We start from the raw sequence: 16,472 nt of genomic DNA, 5'->3' as shown, positions 1-16,472 counted from the left end.
CTGAACCTTCTCCTTAATGGGGTAACATGCAGCACAACTCATATGTGACTGAACCTGGAGCTCACACTGCCAGGTGGCACAGAGCTCGACCAGACTGGAGGCAGTAGCCCAGCTGGCAACCAGGGAGCGTGGGCAACTGCCTCATGGAGCAGAGCTGCCCAGTCACAAGGCCCAGGCAGCACAGCAGCTGGACTGTCACAGACTCTCACTTACCTCAGTTTATTTTGCAACCATTCATCTCACTTATAAACTAGACTTTCCATAGTGTCATCTGTTATAAACATCTCAGGGGCTGTCATTCTGTTCAGGAATATGTGAGCACTACACTCACAAGATTTCTCAGCAGTTATTTCAACCAAGGTAAAACAGCTCAGATGGAAGCGGCAGGCTGGAAGCAAACAAACGCAGCAACCGCAGTGCCTCAAAACTGTCTGAGCTGTGGGTGCTGGGCACATGAAACTGCTGAGATTTGGGTCCCCACTGCTCCCTCCTTTGCCAAAATTAGCTGTTTTACTCCGATACCTGGCACATACAGCAAGGATGATTTCAAAATTTCATAGTTGAAAGCAAGAGATGAAACAGTTGCATGACTTTACTGCGGGCAGCATCTTGCAGCATTTCTTCCTCCAGGAGTAACCCAGACAGGTTAAGAAAATTACCTGCTTATCATCAGAAGTTTCCACTATAAAAATCTGGAACAGTGCATACCATGTGCTTTGAATAAAGTCACATGATCACAATCCAGATGATGTAGGGTTTGGTTTTGTTTTGGGTGGTTTTTCTTGTGTGGGGGTGTTTTTTGTTAAAAAAAAAAGCAACTGTGCTAATGCATAAAGCTCTAAAATTGTTATTTGAATATTCTATCTCTTGGTCCACCTCAAAAATTCCTCTTAGATTTTTATCTCCTCAGTAGTAGAACATTTACACTTTGGAATAAATTTTTTTTTTTTTTCCATCTCTGCCAATCTAGACAAACATTTAGCAATTATTTTAAGTGAGAAAAACAATTACATCTATACACCTCTACCACTAACCAGTGGTACAGGTACTGTAGCAGCCCTCAGAATAGCTATTAAAACATTAGAAAATTAAGTCAATGCCATTTCATGAAATTCATATTAATTCTCTAAAAAACAAAGAATACAAGTAAAACTCTTTAATAGGTATTTGAAACTTTGTTCGCTTACAAATCATAAACCAATGTTCAATGTAATTTCCCTCCTCCAAAGACTTTTTTAGTCTGTTTTAATAATACCTTGTTCATTTGAAGGTTTTTTAGTTGTTGTTGCCACAGAAGAATTGTTTCTAATCGGCAAATCCAAATATTGATGTTCCCTACCAGCACAGATTTTCCTACTCCCCTAATCAGTATACAGAGAGTAGAACTCAGGTCCTGCAGAAGATCTTTGATTAGTCGTGGATTGTATTGGTCTTCCATAACTGGAAAACAAACCAAACCAAACATGATTTTGGTTAACTTAGTTACCTAAGCTAATACAGTTAGCTCAACCCAATTAATTAAAACTCAATTGAAATTAATTAAAACCTCAACTTTGTGTACAAATAGCTGCCCTAATTCCCACCACGACATTCATTAATGCTGGTCCGTACGTGCAAGGTCAGTAATTACCAATTTCACAGGGAGATTTGATGTAATATTTCATGCTATGCATTTAATAAACTTCATGCTGAACAGCTAGTTATAAATTTAATTTCTTCTGTTCAAAGCTCAGTATTACATCTCCATTTAGCATGGTTACCAGAATTTTTTTCCAATATTATGTAATAGCCTTTTTGAAAATAAACAAAGAAAAGCAATTATGTACCTTAAATCTCAGTACATTATGCAAGGTGAGAAACAAACATGTCACTAACCTAAAAGCTTTCTCACTCCATAAAGAGTATCATTTAATAGCAACCAACAGTTTCTGAATAGAGCCTAATTGTCCTTTAACATCACCAATCTGTTTCAACTGACATGATTCAATAATCAAGAGAAAACAACTTATTGCAACTGTGGGATGGGAACTATGAAACCTTTCAATAATTAAATATGCTATTATCTGTTGTACAATGTAAAAATGGTAATAAAGCTAACAAAAAAATTTATAATCAACTGATAGCTTAGCCACAGCGATTAAATCTGAACAAGCAGGTTATAAAACCTCTGGTCTTACCCTTCTGCACAATTTTGTCCAAGATGTTAAAGTAGTTCTTCTGTGCTGCACCACTTAGGGAGGTTAACTGGGATTTTGCAATTAACTGCAAAAGCTAGGACAAAGAATTAAAACTCAGAAGAATGACAGAAGTAAAGGATGGTTTCAATACACACTTTCAGTCTATAAACTCACCTCCAACAGCCTGGGGAACTGCAGTTGTGTTTCATGGAAACATAGCTACAGAATTCAGAAAATGAAGCAAGACAAATGTGGAAAGCTTCAGGCATTCCCACTGGCATCCCGTGACCAACTCCTGAAGAGACGTACATGTCCAAAATACTGTAACACACTAGTGCTGGTCTGTGATAGAGCACGTGACATATGGTCTTTATAAGCTGTAATGCAACAATGGAGGGAGTCTGTTTTGGAGGCTTACAAACAGAAATGTGGTCTTTGATGAGGCTGGGTACTGAAACCCCTGACAAATTTGGTGGCCAGGACCATCACTAAACTGATACCAATTATGAGACTTCCAATTTCTGAGTGAAAACATCATCCTGGTCAAATGGAGGTGTGGTGGACTTAGTGCATTACTTACTACTCATGGAAAGGAAATGCCATGTTTTACCTAAACTGAGGAATAAAAGTCCTGGTAGAAGAAACCACAGTATTCTAAGAATGAGCAGTATAGAGACTGTACTGGTAACTTTCCCTTAACTATACAGTAATGGTCTCCAAGCTGACCATAGGTTACTCTCTGGAACCACTGTGAAGAAGAGTGGTCAGAACAGTGGGACTGGTCTAGAGGAAAGCAACCAGAATAGCTTCAGCTCTTGCTGCACACGAAAGCCAAGCTACAGCTAGCAGAGGCAGTTCTTGCTCCATTCTGATGCCTTTGCTTTCACATTTTAGATTCACTTTTGTGGCTGAGGACTGTTGCCTCTTCAAGAAAAAATGGTCTTTTAGTATGAAATAAAGACTTTGATGTTATGAGAGTATTGCAGGGTTCAGAAGTGTGGCACTGAGCTTTACAGTTCACAAAGCTGGGTTCAGAACAAGTGCTCTCAGTACAGCAGAAAGGGAGAGCAAGGACAGCACCCAGCACGGCCACAGTGCGCTCGGAACGCTCACCTGCAGAGCCAGGCTTGGTAGGACAGCACCAGCTATTGGCACAGCGGGTGAACAAAGACTAAGCCTGACAAAAATTTTGTATCTCATTTCTAAAATACTGATTTGACACTACACTCAACATTAATTTTCCTGTGGAGGAAGAGAGACTACACCTGTTCCCTCCCCAATTTAATAATGTTCCTCCTGGCTTCTCTGCATGATCCCTGACAAAACATCATGTGCTACAAAAGAAGAAAGTAATTCTCCTGATGTGTTTCACTACTAGCGATCCATTTATGCAGTTTTGGAGACTAGGTATCAGGACCTCCTTCCTGCCATTTTCAAAGCCTTTTAATCTGAGTAATAATTTAGGACACACCTAGAGCTCTCTGGCACTTTGCCAATGCAAGCAAGTCAGTACATGTCTCTTGATTAATTTTTTTTAAAAAAAATCAGTTATTTCACTCAAACTAGAGATCAAATCAAAGAAACAAAACCCACCTCGCTGATTTTAATGAAGAGTCCAGTTGCAGTGAAGGTTAATATGCAAGGATTAAGACAATTTTGGCAGGTACACAAGGATCTGACAGGAGTTCAGTTTTACTGATACACGTGTAGCCATGGCTTATGCTGTCTACCAGAGTCTGTAACTTTGAATGGATTAACTGTTTATTCAATGGAAGTATTATGAAAAAAGACCATAGATACCAAACTCCAGGCATTTAAAATCTAAGAAATGGCCATTATACTACAGAACAGGTACAGGAGAACAGCTGATCCTACCTCCTCCCCACTGCTCACCCTAAAAGGGTCCTGGGCAGACATCTATATTAACTTCTAATAAAGATTGGAGGGGTTTAGATGGCTGGAGAATCAAAGTACATCATCTTGGTGGTCTGGAAACAAAGACTAGTTACCCATTAGGTCTTGGTATTTAAAAAATAATAAAAAAACCCCAAACACCTTCTTGATTTATATGTTGCTATCTTAAATGCAATGAGCAGAACAAAACATATTAATTGTCGTGTTCACACAAAACTAGGAATAATTCTTATAGGAGAAGAAATAGGAACTGCTGCACTGCATTCAGTGAGATCTACACAAAACACCTCCACCATTAGAAGCTTCAGGGAAGTACAGGAGAACCTCCATAGAGCAGATAGACATGGGATGACCAGCTTCTTACATTAGGTCTCAGCTACAGACTGGCTTAAAACCTGATAGAGCACATTAAACATCCTTTTTAAAAATCTGTTGCAATTACATATTACTGATGTCCACATAGCTTTTTTTGTTAGGTACAATGCCATAAACATTTCTCAAGTCAACAAGCTCTAGGGCTACAGATTGAGCAGCTGCTTACATGCAGAGTGATCGTGTTTATTAACCGCTCAGTAACTTCTAAGGTCTTAGTGGTACAGTTTCTGTATCTGTTGATAAGTTTGCTTCCATCTTCTCAGAGACACTGATACAATGATAATTTTTTGTATTTGAAAAGCAATTCTAAAATTTAAAAAATTTTACACCCATTCTAAAATGTTAAAAGGATTTTGGACGTTTTCCTGCTATTCTCTATCCACCTTAATTTCTTAGGATCTACTATTATTCTAGTAACAGCTTGGAAAACAAAGTTTTCCAAAGCTTAGTAACAAAGCCAAACTTATGATTTTTAGTGTATTGCTCCTTTTTCAACAATCTTAAACCTGGCTAAATAAACCATATGTTTTATATTCTTCGGTGAATAGAGGAGAAACTGGTCCATGTGCTTATACCAGACTTTGTTCAAATAAATTGTTTTGAGCAACCCAGCTTAGGCACTGCAGTGTCTAAAAAACAGGTAAGGTGCTAGTTCTGGATTAATTATACTTATTTACCATTCAAGTGAGGCATTCAAGTTTGACACCATTTATAACACAAATCACTTTTTTCCAGTGCTTTTCTTTCCTCCTACTGTTTTGAGAGTGAAAAGTCTTGGGGAAGATTAAAGTTCTTGTCTCTGCTCCCCACACAACGTTAAAAAGCACTATTCTAAACCACAATGTATACATATACCAAAAAGTCTGCAAAGGGAATAAAACAGACAAGTACCTAACCACCAGCCTGGAAGCAAATCCTTTTTCCTTTATTTCTTTTGGATTCACATCTCTTGTTTTTCTGGAAGTATAATACAGTCTCAGCTTCCCAAGGATGGGTAGAATGTGTTTTCTCTCCAAATACTCCACAACCTAGCAGTAAGGGTGTTCTCCTGGTATGTTTACTTAATTTTGATTTGTGTCTTTTTAAATTCTGGATGCATTCCAACCACACATCATTTGTGAACAGCCTCACCACTGAACTGAACTCTAGTCCTGTTGTGTCACATTTTAAGCTTCTCTAGGAGGTAGTACAGTTTGTCCCAAATCAAGCTAGATGGAAAAAAAAAAAAAATGGGGCTAAAGAAAGATCAGTATCTCTTAGAACAGGTATTTACAAGTGGGCAGCTAGTTAGACATTGAGGAAATTGAGGCATAACATTATGTGGCTCCTTAGAGTACAAGTCAGATAGCTTTGCAGAACAGTCAGATAGCACCACTGTCCAGAACTTGCAGGTTCCATGCGCTTAATTCTCAATCTAAGACTAGACCTGACCCAGAGAAGCTAATGTAGTAAGAAACAGACTTTAGAAGCAATCATGAGACTAGTATATAGTAATTGTTGCAGTAAGCTTCATGTCACTACATTATAAACTCAAAATAAAAATAAAACTCATTTCTGGAAGACCAAAAAAACCCAAAACCCACACAACTGAAAGCTAATGTCTCAAGTATTAAGGCATGATGACAAAGGTAAAGACACATATCTTGTTCTAGATTGAAAAAAGTGCAATGAATCATGGGACTTAAGACGCTGCAGAAAATGTAGAAACTGCAGAAAATGAACATATCAAATATTCTTCTGGAAACTGCTATTTTAAATACACTTTACTGCATCTTAAATATGCTTAAGATGTCTTACACTCTTCTATATAGGAAGAGTATATAGAGGTTGTATAGGAATTACTTTGCCTTTAAGGAGAGTTCACTACCCAGACTGATGACCAATAACTGAAACTACCATTGATGCTTCCCTGTAACCCACAGAACACCGGCCATCACCACCCTCCTCAACCTACAGGCTCTCAGTGCAATGTAACAAGTTTTTATCAAGGAAGATTTACTCAGTTTAAAGCTGCCTCATGCAGTATAAATTACATATGAGCAGGATATTTACCACAGTCGCAAATCATCAGCTGTTCAGTACACAATTCCTTCCTTTGTACACAAATGCATTTTTAAAACATGAATATGAAATAAAGAGCTTACTTTGACCACATAATTGAACCTTCTGATGTCTTGAATTGCACTTGAAAAGTCTAAGCGGTTAAAAGCTTCTCCCAAAGTGCAATAGCCATGTCTCTGAGAAGAAAAATAAATACACTTTAAATGGAAATAAACAAAGACAAAATTGGGGGAAATATTCAGAAAAAGCACTCTGCCATGCAACTGATACTTATGCTTACCACAATCCCTGGAAGTCTAACGTAATGAAGATGTATTTAATTCCTTCCAGAACAAGTGAAACTAGATCTGTTATTTGGCCCTAGGAAGGTATGTAGGCAACATTACTCAACAGCAAGGCCTTCAAATTCATACTAATAATTCAATATGTAAGCCCTGCTATTTGAGCATCCTGGGAATCTCCTCCACTACTGAATGGCTCTCTCATGGCTTACACTTCCCATTTGCCTCAGCACAAGGCTGAGCTTGTTTGTACAGCAGTCTGAGCTTACAGCCATAAGCACTGACTGACTTCATGTGCACATTTCAGGGTACAAACACAGCTACTTGCTCCTGGGATTGGAACAACAAATAGTCTCACATCTAGAATTTTCCTTCCTGGGTGCCAGAAGTTTAGGCACAATTTTTCTTAGGTACCAAGAGCAATTGCATTTTCTGTTGGTAGTTCTGCACAGGTGTCTTAAGACTAAAATAGAAGTTTCAGAACCTGTTGTGGAACTACTTCAAGGTAGTTTTGGCTGCTCAAAATGACACAAGATCACAAACTGAGCATATTTAGAACCACAAAGCCACACAGGAGCCTTGGAGCAAATACAATGAGGCTAGAAAAACCTTGCAATTGGTGAAAGAGAGACTTGCAGAGCATTGTGCTAACATGGCTTATCAGCCCCGGGAAGGAGGAGGAGAAATATTTACTTGAAATTTATTCCTAGACAAACTTCCTCAGTGAATTATGTGACAGTGAAAAGATGGTAGTACAACTTAACGCTCCACTTTGCAACCAGATGAAAGCTTACCCTGGATGTGGGTCAGGAAGCAGTTAACTTCACCACAGAGTGGTGGTAATTTTTGCCTGTTTGGTTAATGATAGAGTTCAGCATTGTACTGCTTGCTCACCCAGTTAACATACCCAAGTGTGCAGCACACCTCACAACATGCACATCTTGGTCAGCTGATAGCAGTGATTTAACACTTACAGATCATAAAACTTCTGTTGAAATTCAAATGCTTGTGGCTGTTCTCTGGCTAAACAGCTATCAAAAGGCCATGCTTACACATATTTACATGAGAGGTACATTTCCTTGAACAGCTGGAAGCAGATTTCTGTGAAACCTCCACTCTCATTTTCCCAATGTACCATTATGACAAAATTACTCAAAGAGCATCTCCTACTTAATTTCAGCTGTATACCTGTGCTTGTTTTTTGTTTGTTTGTTCTTATGTTCAGTGCTCTCCCACAGCATGTTTCATATGTTTCTTAACAAAACCTTCCTACTCTTGTCATTTTGCTCTAAAATTCAGTATCCAGTTTGGAAAAAATGTTTCCAAGTTGCAAGACAGCCATTCTGAAATTACTTAAGATTACGACCTGTAAGGAAAACTAGATCCTCTGTAAAATCATGATTTAAATTGTTACTCTGAATTTTTTTGTTCAGATATGTTTATTCTTGGTACTTTTTCATTCCGCTACTTAACTTTTAACTCCAAGCTTTTGAATTTATACAATTAATTACTTGTCTGCAAGGTGAAGTCTTCCTGTGTCTCCTCTGTGTAAGCCCTCTCCACAAGATCACTCTCCTCCTGACTGCTGAGCTCTTCATGGTCTCTATCAGCTCTACAATGCAAAGCCAACTTTGGCCTGCATGGCTAGGGTCACCCCGTCCACCTCCTTCCCTGCCTCCTGGCTGGCACTACTGTGTGGACTAAAGACATCCTTACTGGTGTCCACGTTCCACCCATCCCAGATAACCACAGGAATCAACACAGGAATGAAACTCAAACTCCATGACAGTTCACCTCTACATGCAATGGATGTACTTGAACTCTTGGCTTTCTAAGAGGTCATCTCAAGATCTTTCATGTTCCCTTTAGAATGCATGATACAGTTTGTATCCCAAAGTGAAAACAACTGGACCTTGGGGAATACAAAGGTCCTCTTTGTAAAGTTTGAAAATGAAGTTTCACTTAGTTAAATTCAAATTTACACCAAGATCCTACAATACCAGGCAGCTGCCTGCAGACACCTTCTTTGGAGACATTACTCTGCTTTGGCAACTACTTTCCATTTTAGGTCAAAATCACGCAGTACAGATAGACAGATGAGCTTGGAGAACTAGTGGAGAACTGTATGTCCATCCTTGCAAGTCCCCACGTCCCTGCCACAACAACCCATGTGAAAATTACTTTCCTAGCTGCCTTTGCCTCACCACATGCAGTTGTACTATGTTGCCAGTGAAGAGAGAACTATAACCCCTGAGGCCACACAATAGAAATACTTTTTTATTTTTTTAATATACTATTTTGTTGACTAAGAAGCACAAGGATTGTAGGAATAGACCCACAGCATGCAGGACTTACTTCCCTGGTGCTTTCTTTATGAACATAAATCCACTTTTCACGATAAAAACCTAAAATAAAATCAAAATATAAGTAATTTTAAGCTTTAAAGTAATGCCTTCTAGAAAGAAATTGAACAAAAGAGAGCATCCTCAATAAAATGTTTCATAAGGCAATAGAGATGGTAGAAAAATTTTAATGAAGGAAGTTTATAAAGGCTGAAAAGGATGCCTACAAAATCTCATGTCTTGCACTTCAAAGATGAAAAAGGGAACAGTTGAATGATTTTATAAATCAAACAAGAGCTGGGACACAATTGGCAGACATAGCACTACTTTTGTCAACTGTGCACCAATAGCCAATTTCTCCTACAAAACCTCTGATGTGTTTTAATCCATCAGGCTCCTTAGCTCTTAACACAGAAAAGTACAGAAATGAGCAACCTTTTTGTTCCTGACCACTCTACCCCTCTAATCCATTTTCTTCTGTCCAGGTGCCTGCTCCACACCCACTTGATTCAACCAGCTGCAGATACTGCAGGGAAGTCAATTACACAAGACTAATAAAGGCACCTTAGGCAAACCTTCAGCTTTCAGAAGTCTAGTATGCTGTCAAACTGAAGTGTGCTCTTACATACAGCCACTTGAATCTTTTCAAGTACCTTTAAGCTCAGACAAGCCCACTGTGGAAATTTGCAGCTTTCTGCAAGACCACCTCTGTTACAATTTTGGGAATAAACAAACAATGCAGATAATGTCCAGATGAAAGCACTAGAAATGCCAAAAAGATGCTAATCAACTTACATCTTTTTATCTACTCTATCAAATTCTCTATTTAAAAAGTTTACTTGTTATCATATACATTTTCAGTTCAAATTATAGGTGAAATTATTTCTTTTAAAAAACAAAGTGGCATATTTTAGGTTTTTTTTTTTATAAGAAGGGACTTTTTTCAAGAAATTCGATAGTCTATCAAAAGCAACAGGTATTATAACAACATATATTTATTAATTGATTCTGGAGTTATTTCACTAACTAGAATTTGAATTAAGCAAAATAAAACAACTGCTTTGCTAAGCAGACGTTTCCATAAGCATCCAGAAGAATTTAGTCTAAAACTAGTCCACAAAACAGGACAGTGGGTAGGATGAGAAGACGTTTATTATTATAAGAATTACTATTCTTAATTACCTTTGGTTCTTTAAATAAACAACAAAACACACAGGAGATGATCAATGCCACACTTCAGTGAAGATGTATCACTTCTGACAGCAGGATTTTTTGCCAATACACAAATAACTCAGAAGACTACTCTATAGATGAATATAAATGAATGGCTATTATAAAATTTTGCTGAACCTACAAGAGTCTTCTAAAATAAATGAAAAAAACACCAGCCTTACACTGCGAATCGGTGTTATTTCTAAAATGATCCTTTCTCCTTTTTTTGGCTGCAAGCTCACAATCTTCAGTACTGTATATTTCTTCATCCTCATCATCACCAGTTATGATGCTGCAATAAACACATCTCATTAGAACAACAGCAATTAAATATTTAAGATGCATACAACTTATAATTTTCTGCATTAAAATCTGCCAGCTGTGAAAAAAAAAAAAAACAACATAGTTTTAAAATGTAACTCTACCTGATAGTCTTCAGCAACATGTATCTTGAGAGAAGCTCTCTTGTTCTTTTCTTCCCAGTCAGGTTGAATTTTGTGTCAAAGTGACTAAATACACAAAAGTATCTCCCTAATCAGTTATTCTCTAAGTCACTACTGGCATTTAGGAAGGTCTATTGAGGAGACAGTAGTAGCTGGACAACTGGCTGTCTGCAGAACTCTGGTGCACAAAAAATAATTTTAAATGGACCCAGCCTTAAAAAGCAGTGTGCAATGGCAAAAGTCAGTGCAGAACTACTGCACGTCCTTGTGTATGCAGGAAGCCAGCAAAGAACAACATCTTTCTTAATACTGCTTTTCTTTTAACTTTCTTTTAGCCTGTCTTTTAACAGATGCCTGAATCACAGCACTGTCCATAAAGCAGGTGTCACAGTACTGTTTAACCCATGATTTGTACAGCATCAAGAACCACATGGTCTATGCCCATCTACCCCATAGGGACTCATCTATAGCTGTGTTGCTTCCAACAGTCAACTATGTAACCTAATGCTGAGGACTATATTGAATAATTATACATGGTGTATACAGAGATAGTGAGAATATATGTGTGTGTGTGTATATATATACACAAAGGAACTATTAATGTTTTGTTGGATAAACTAACCTTTCTAAAATTCATATACATTGGAAAACTGCCTGTGCTACATAAAGTCTACACGGTTTCATAAAGTTTTGCTTTCCATTTTTGTAGATAATTACACGGACCAGCAATACAGATGAGCGTTCATTTTTCTAGCACATAGAAGGAAGATACTTCATATTAAGGCCAGTCTTGCACAGACAACCAGAATAACTAAGAATATGGGGTAGTAAAGTTTAACTGTAGGACTATTCTATTTCCCCATTATTATCCTTTGACAAGAAGGCTGTATATAAAACCCCTCCCATTCATCCTTCTGAAACAAAAGTATTTGCAATAGATAAAAGACAAGGTCTGGCAAGTAACACTATCCATACTTTCTCTCACAGAAGAAAACACAAGTAAGAGTAAAAAGGGTTTCAGTCAACTACATGGCTTGATTTTATTTCTTTTTAAGGGAAAACTGCCAGAACTGCTCCCTGGAACACAGTACTCAAGTACTACATTTACCCCATAGATTTCTACAGAATATTTTGGTGAAAAATATTATTTTCACCCATTAAATAAAATAAATAACACTATTAGGACAGCCAGACTGGCATACCCTATTCACAGGCCAGTGAAGTACTTACTTGTTTACTATAAGCTTCTTCCACAAGGAAGGAAGCATTTCATCAAGCCTCATTCTTACTCTGTGCTGCATCGCGTTAACAGACATCCTAAGTTGAGCTGTTTATTCAATACACACAGATAATTCTGTCCAAATAGCTCAAGATGTTTCAGAGAATCAGCCAGCAAGGCACCACACACGGCTGGGCACCAGTACAAAGCCCTGCACACAGAACAGCCCACCCCGCGGCACGTGCTGGGTACAGACTGGATACAAAGGAGTTCTGCAGAGGAGCCAAAAGAGGTCTTGTGGGTAACAAGCTGAACATGGTTAAGCAGTGTGCCCTTGTGTAAAGACAACTGCACCCTGGTCTGAGCTAACAAGTGCTTGTCCAGTGTTAAGAGGTGGTGGCGGAGGGGAATCCCATCACTGCCAGCATCTGAGGGTACAAATGAGGTGGAGCTAGACTGTAGCATTAGAGGAGGTGGGCAGCAAGTCAAGTGGTAATAGACAACCTTTGATAAGAGAAATTCTTATTAGATGGGGGGAGACAGGGAGCAACAGCAAAAGAAACCAACAACAAAAAAAAAAAGACCACCACCAAAAAAAAAAAAAAATCACATTGAGGGTAACAGAAGTTAGAACAGGAACCAAGAGAGGAATTTCCATTCTTGGAAATGCACAAAGCTCGACGGGGAAGGGCCCTATACAACCTGACACCAGGTGGCCCTGCTTTGAGTATGTGTTTGGACCCAGAGGTCCTTTCCACCCCAAGTTGTTCTACAGTACTGTACAAAGGTCTTAATTGCTGTTTAGCAGCAAATGTTAATTCATAGATCCAAAGTTCAAGGAGTAGCGAAATTATTCCCCAGCAGTGCGATTTTTGCCAAGAGGTACCAATTTGAATACTGGAGTCTAATTTTGGAAAATATATACATTTTTAACTGAATAGACAGATGCAGAATTATTTTAAAACAGGCCACAGAATTTGAAGTGCTTTGGCCTTGCTAAATAGGCGATGTATAAGAGGAAGATGAGGAACTGGGAAATCACTACAGCATTTCATGGCCAGTCCCTTCAAATTAACATACCTTTTTTAGTTTTGAACTTTAAAGCTTTTATCTTTCAAGAAACAGTTGATTTAAATCTGTTTCTACCAAAACAACCCCAGGAGTTCAATATTAAGTTCTTTCAAGACTAAGGGAAAAAAAAAATCTAGTATTTTTGCATGAAGGAGCAATAAAAATATATCACCTTGCTCTCTGGAGAAAAGGTGTGTGTATATATACACACACAGAAACAAAACCAGGATCAGAAGAGCAGAAGTCTTAATGATATTCACAACCACAATGATCACTTGTCACACCTACCAAACAATATTCATTAAAGCAACCTATAGGATAGAATTATTTACTAACTGTGTAAATAGATATAAAAATTAAATTATACTTCCTTTCGTTTGCCAATTTTATTTTTAAAGATACATGGAAGATTAAAGAAAATGTTTTTTTCAGAAGTGCTTAAGGGTACTTTCACACTGACTGGAGGCTTAGTGAACACACTTCCAGACAAGCATATTCTTTTGCATACACAACAGCCAGGCTATGTGGAAAAAGAAGCCCAAATAAACTCAGCAACAGATGAGCACAAAGAAAAAAAGTCATTAAGAAAATTGTAGGTCAAAATAAGATCAGTAATAATTCCTCATTGCCTGATAACTCTCTCTAGGATTATTTAGCAAATTTAGAAAATGCAGATACACTTGACCACATGTAAAAATTTGTTGGGACAAAGATATTTATAGCACACCAGGCTGTGGGCTTCTACTGCAAGTATTACTTTAATATCTTTCTCACCTGTTTTACAGGAGCACATATAATCACATATTGTGTTAGGCAGTTAACATAAAACTATTGAACATAAAAACTGTGTATTTGAGCAAATATGACTGCCATAAAGAGTCTCAGTCTAACATCCCATCAGCAGAAAGTTTTCATTCACTTCTAGCTAACATTTCAATATGCCTGTTGCACTTTCAACAGAAGTATCATTTTTATCTGTAAATAGTACTTGACAGGTTTTGTTTATTTGGTTTAATGTTCTTGGTTTGGGTGTGGTTTTTGTTTGGTTATTTTTTTTTTTTCCTTTCAAGACATACAACATAAGATGGGTTCTGTCTGCCTAAAACAAGAGACTGAGGATGCAGTGACAAAAGACAATCTCCATAGGGCTCTCTTCTCTGCTGAACTAAACACAGCACATGGCTGCATTTGCATACTTCCAGCATATGCAGATGACATCATCTACCACAAACACTTGCAATCTTGAGTGCAAATTAGGTCAATCTTTGTGTTCCCACCTGCTACTAATTCATACAGAATCACTTTTTTTGAACTTACACAGTGTGACTGATATCATTCAGCTGATTATTCTCATCCTCAAGTGCAGGACTGAAGGCTTCACATCGTTTCCATCCATCTTCTGTTTTAACCCATTGCCATCCAGGGGATCTCCAGTCTTGGCCCAAAAATGGCATTGTTTCCTCTATAAGCAGCAAGAAAATTGTGTATTATTTACTAAAAAAAGTTGCAAAACTTACTATTTCAGTTTTATCTTTAAGTTTAAAAATTATAATTATTACCTTGAGGAAATAAATTTCTCTATAGAACATACTTTTCAGAAACAGATTCAGTAGTTTAAGTATTTTTTTGATTCCGTAACCTCATCCTTCTTATTTTTCAGCATCTATTATTTCAAGGTAGGTTTCCTAGTTCTTAAGAGAACAATGAAAAGAATTGTGGCAGTACAGGAAAAGGATGATACCAAAACAAGCAAGCCTGTACCCTATGCAATCTGCTCCACCATGATCACACAGATTACTGTCTTTTCGACATGACTAATAAACGCTTGGTAAAGAGTTTGACAGGCCCCAGAATCTGTAATGTTCCATTTATTTTTTCTAAGGCTTATAAATACTGAGTTTGTGCTACACTGTATAGTGACGTTTCGGTAAAGGATTTTTCATTTTCCCAAATGTTTTCAGTTGCTGAGGGTCACCTCCCGTGCTAGGCTATTAACAGGACAAGTGGAGACTGCAACAAAGTCAGTTGTGAAATGTTTCCTAAAATTCCTATAAACAGATGCAAGTCATCATGGGTGTATCATGCTGTGTTCTGCTACCGTTTTTTGAGGGACTGACTTCTAGCATGTTAAAAAAGTCTGAACAAAGAATTTTCCACACTTTGAAGACTCTGACCTAGCTGGCTTTTGCCTTCTTCCCATTCATCGCACATACATGTAGCCCCTTATTTTAACTAGGGATGTCACATGCAAGCTATACAGGGAAAATAGCATTACTATATTTGAAACACATGTTAAAATATAAACTGACAGCTTTGCTCCTAACAAGTGTGTATTTTGTACTATTTTTTTCAACTTGAAAAAAATATTAGCCCACTTTGGTGAAATGCCACAATCCATTTATTAATCCATTTGCACTCTTGACCAGCATCTGCCCAGTATCCTAGTTAGAACAGAAGGGACAAATGCATAAAAAGCCTGAAGAAATACAAGTTGAGTGACACACTTGTTTGCTTGGTGTTTTGTTTTTTTTTTTATTACAAAACCATGCACCACACAAAATGAGTGCATTGTCTGAAGTCCCCTCCCTACTCCTAACTCAGCCTTCCTCCGCATCTACAAGGAATCTTTTCCAAAATCTACCACATCCTTTCCTCAGGCCTCTGCTAACTCCATTCATGCCTACCTGCTTTTCCAATCTTGTTACTGCTTCCTAGGAAATATGAACCATAACATATTTTTTTTTTTTCTGAGTTGTTTAGAATTTCTTTCATTATGACTGAAATTAAGGCCTCTTCGTTTTATCACACAGCTGTTTAGATAGTTGGTGCTCATGAGTGCATTACAGAATAATATTGGTTAAAGTACTTTTACTCCTGCCAAGATAAGTAGAATTTCCCTGAAAATTTGTAAGGTCACTGAAAGATTCCCAAAACAGTAGACAGAAAGTCAAGACATCATCTTAGACAAATGTAAAACAGATGATTTTGAACCATATCTAGATACAGAGCTTATGATCTATTCCTGGTCAGCAGTTCTGATGTGAAACACTATTTTAGGTACACATCATTCTTAAAATAATTAAAATCTAGAGAGAATTCCATAACACACAGAGATCATTATAGGCTGAATGGGATAACTTTGAAAAAAAAAATCAAAAATATTAAAGAAATAGGAAGACGAGTGAAAAGAATTGAGACCACATACTTGCAGCAAGGTGGGAATGTGTATTGTGAGAAGTTAACAGGGTAAGTCACAAAAGACTGAAGAAAAAAAAAAACTTCCTGAAAACAATACAAGAAAACATGGAATATTTTGTCCAAGTGGATGGAAGTAGTTGAAGTCCAAAGCTAATCATAATTACAGAATAGGATGCTTA

General features: G+C 37.6%; 1 protein-coding gene across 4 annotated transcripts in view; it reads right to left on the bottom strand.

The window, feature by feature from the left end:
* FBXO25 (F-box protein 25) overlaps positions 1 to 14,549 on the bottom strand; it is a 25,009-nt gene extending 10,460 nt beyond the window's left edge. For 2 of the 4 annotated variants that reach the window (XM_008946354.1, XM_008946353.1), the window contains exons 1-6: positions 14,413 to 14,549; positions 10,545 to 10,654; positions 9,164 to 9,213; positions 6,611 to 6,703; positions 2,178 to 2,271; positions 1,256 to 1,440 (exon numbers count right to left, since the gene is read on the bottom strand). In XM_008946354.1, coding sequence (XP_008944602.1) covers positions 1,256 to 1,440; positions 2,178 to 2,271; positions 6,611 to 6,703; positions 9,164 to 9,213; positions 10,545 to 10,654; positions 14,413 to 14,549 — 669 coding nt within the window. Of the gene's footprint in view, positions 1 to 1,255; positions 1,441 to 2,177; positions 2,272 to 6,610; positions 6,704 to 9,163; positions 9,214 to 10,544; positions 10,655 to 14,412 lie in introns of those variants that run through there. The other 2 variants (XM_008946355.1, XM_008946356.1) reach the window with 2 other exon arrangements.
* Between the last annotated feature and the right edge of the window lie 1,923 nt (positions 14,550 to 16,472).

The sequence above is a fragment of the Merops nubicus genome, unplaced genomic scaffold (assembly GCF_000691845.1).
Source record: "Merops nubicus isolate BGI_N331 unplaced genomic scaffold, ASM69184v1 scaffold4898, whole genome shotgun sequence".
NCBI lineage: Eukaryota > Metazoa > Chordata > Aves > Coraciiformes > Meropidae > Merops > Merops nubicus.
This window is presented reverse-complemented; position numbering and strand designations above follow the sequence as displayed.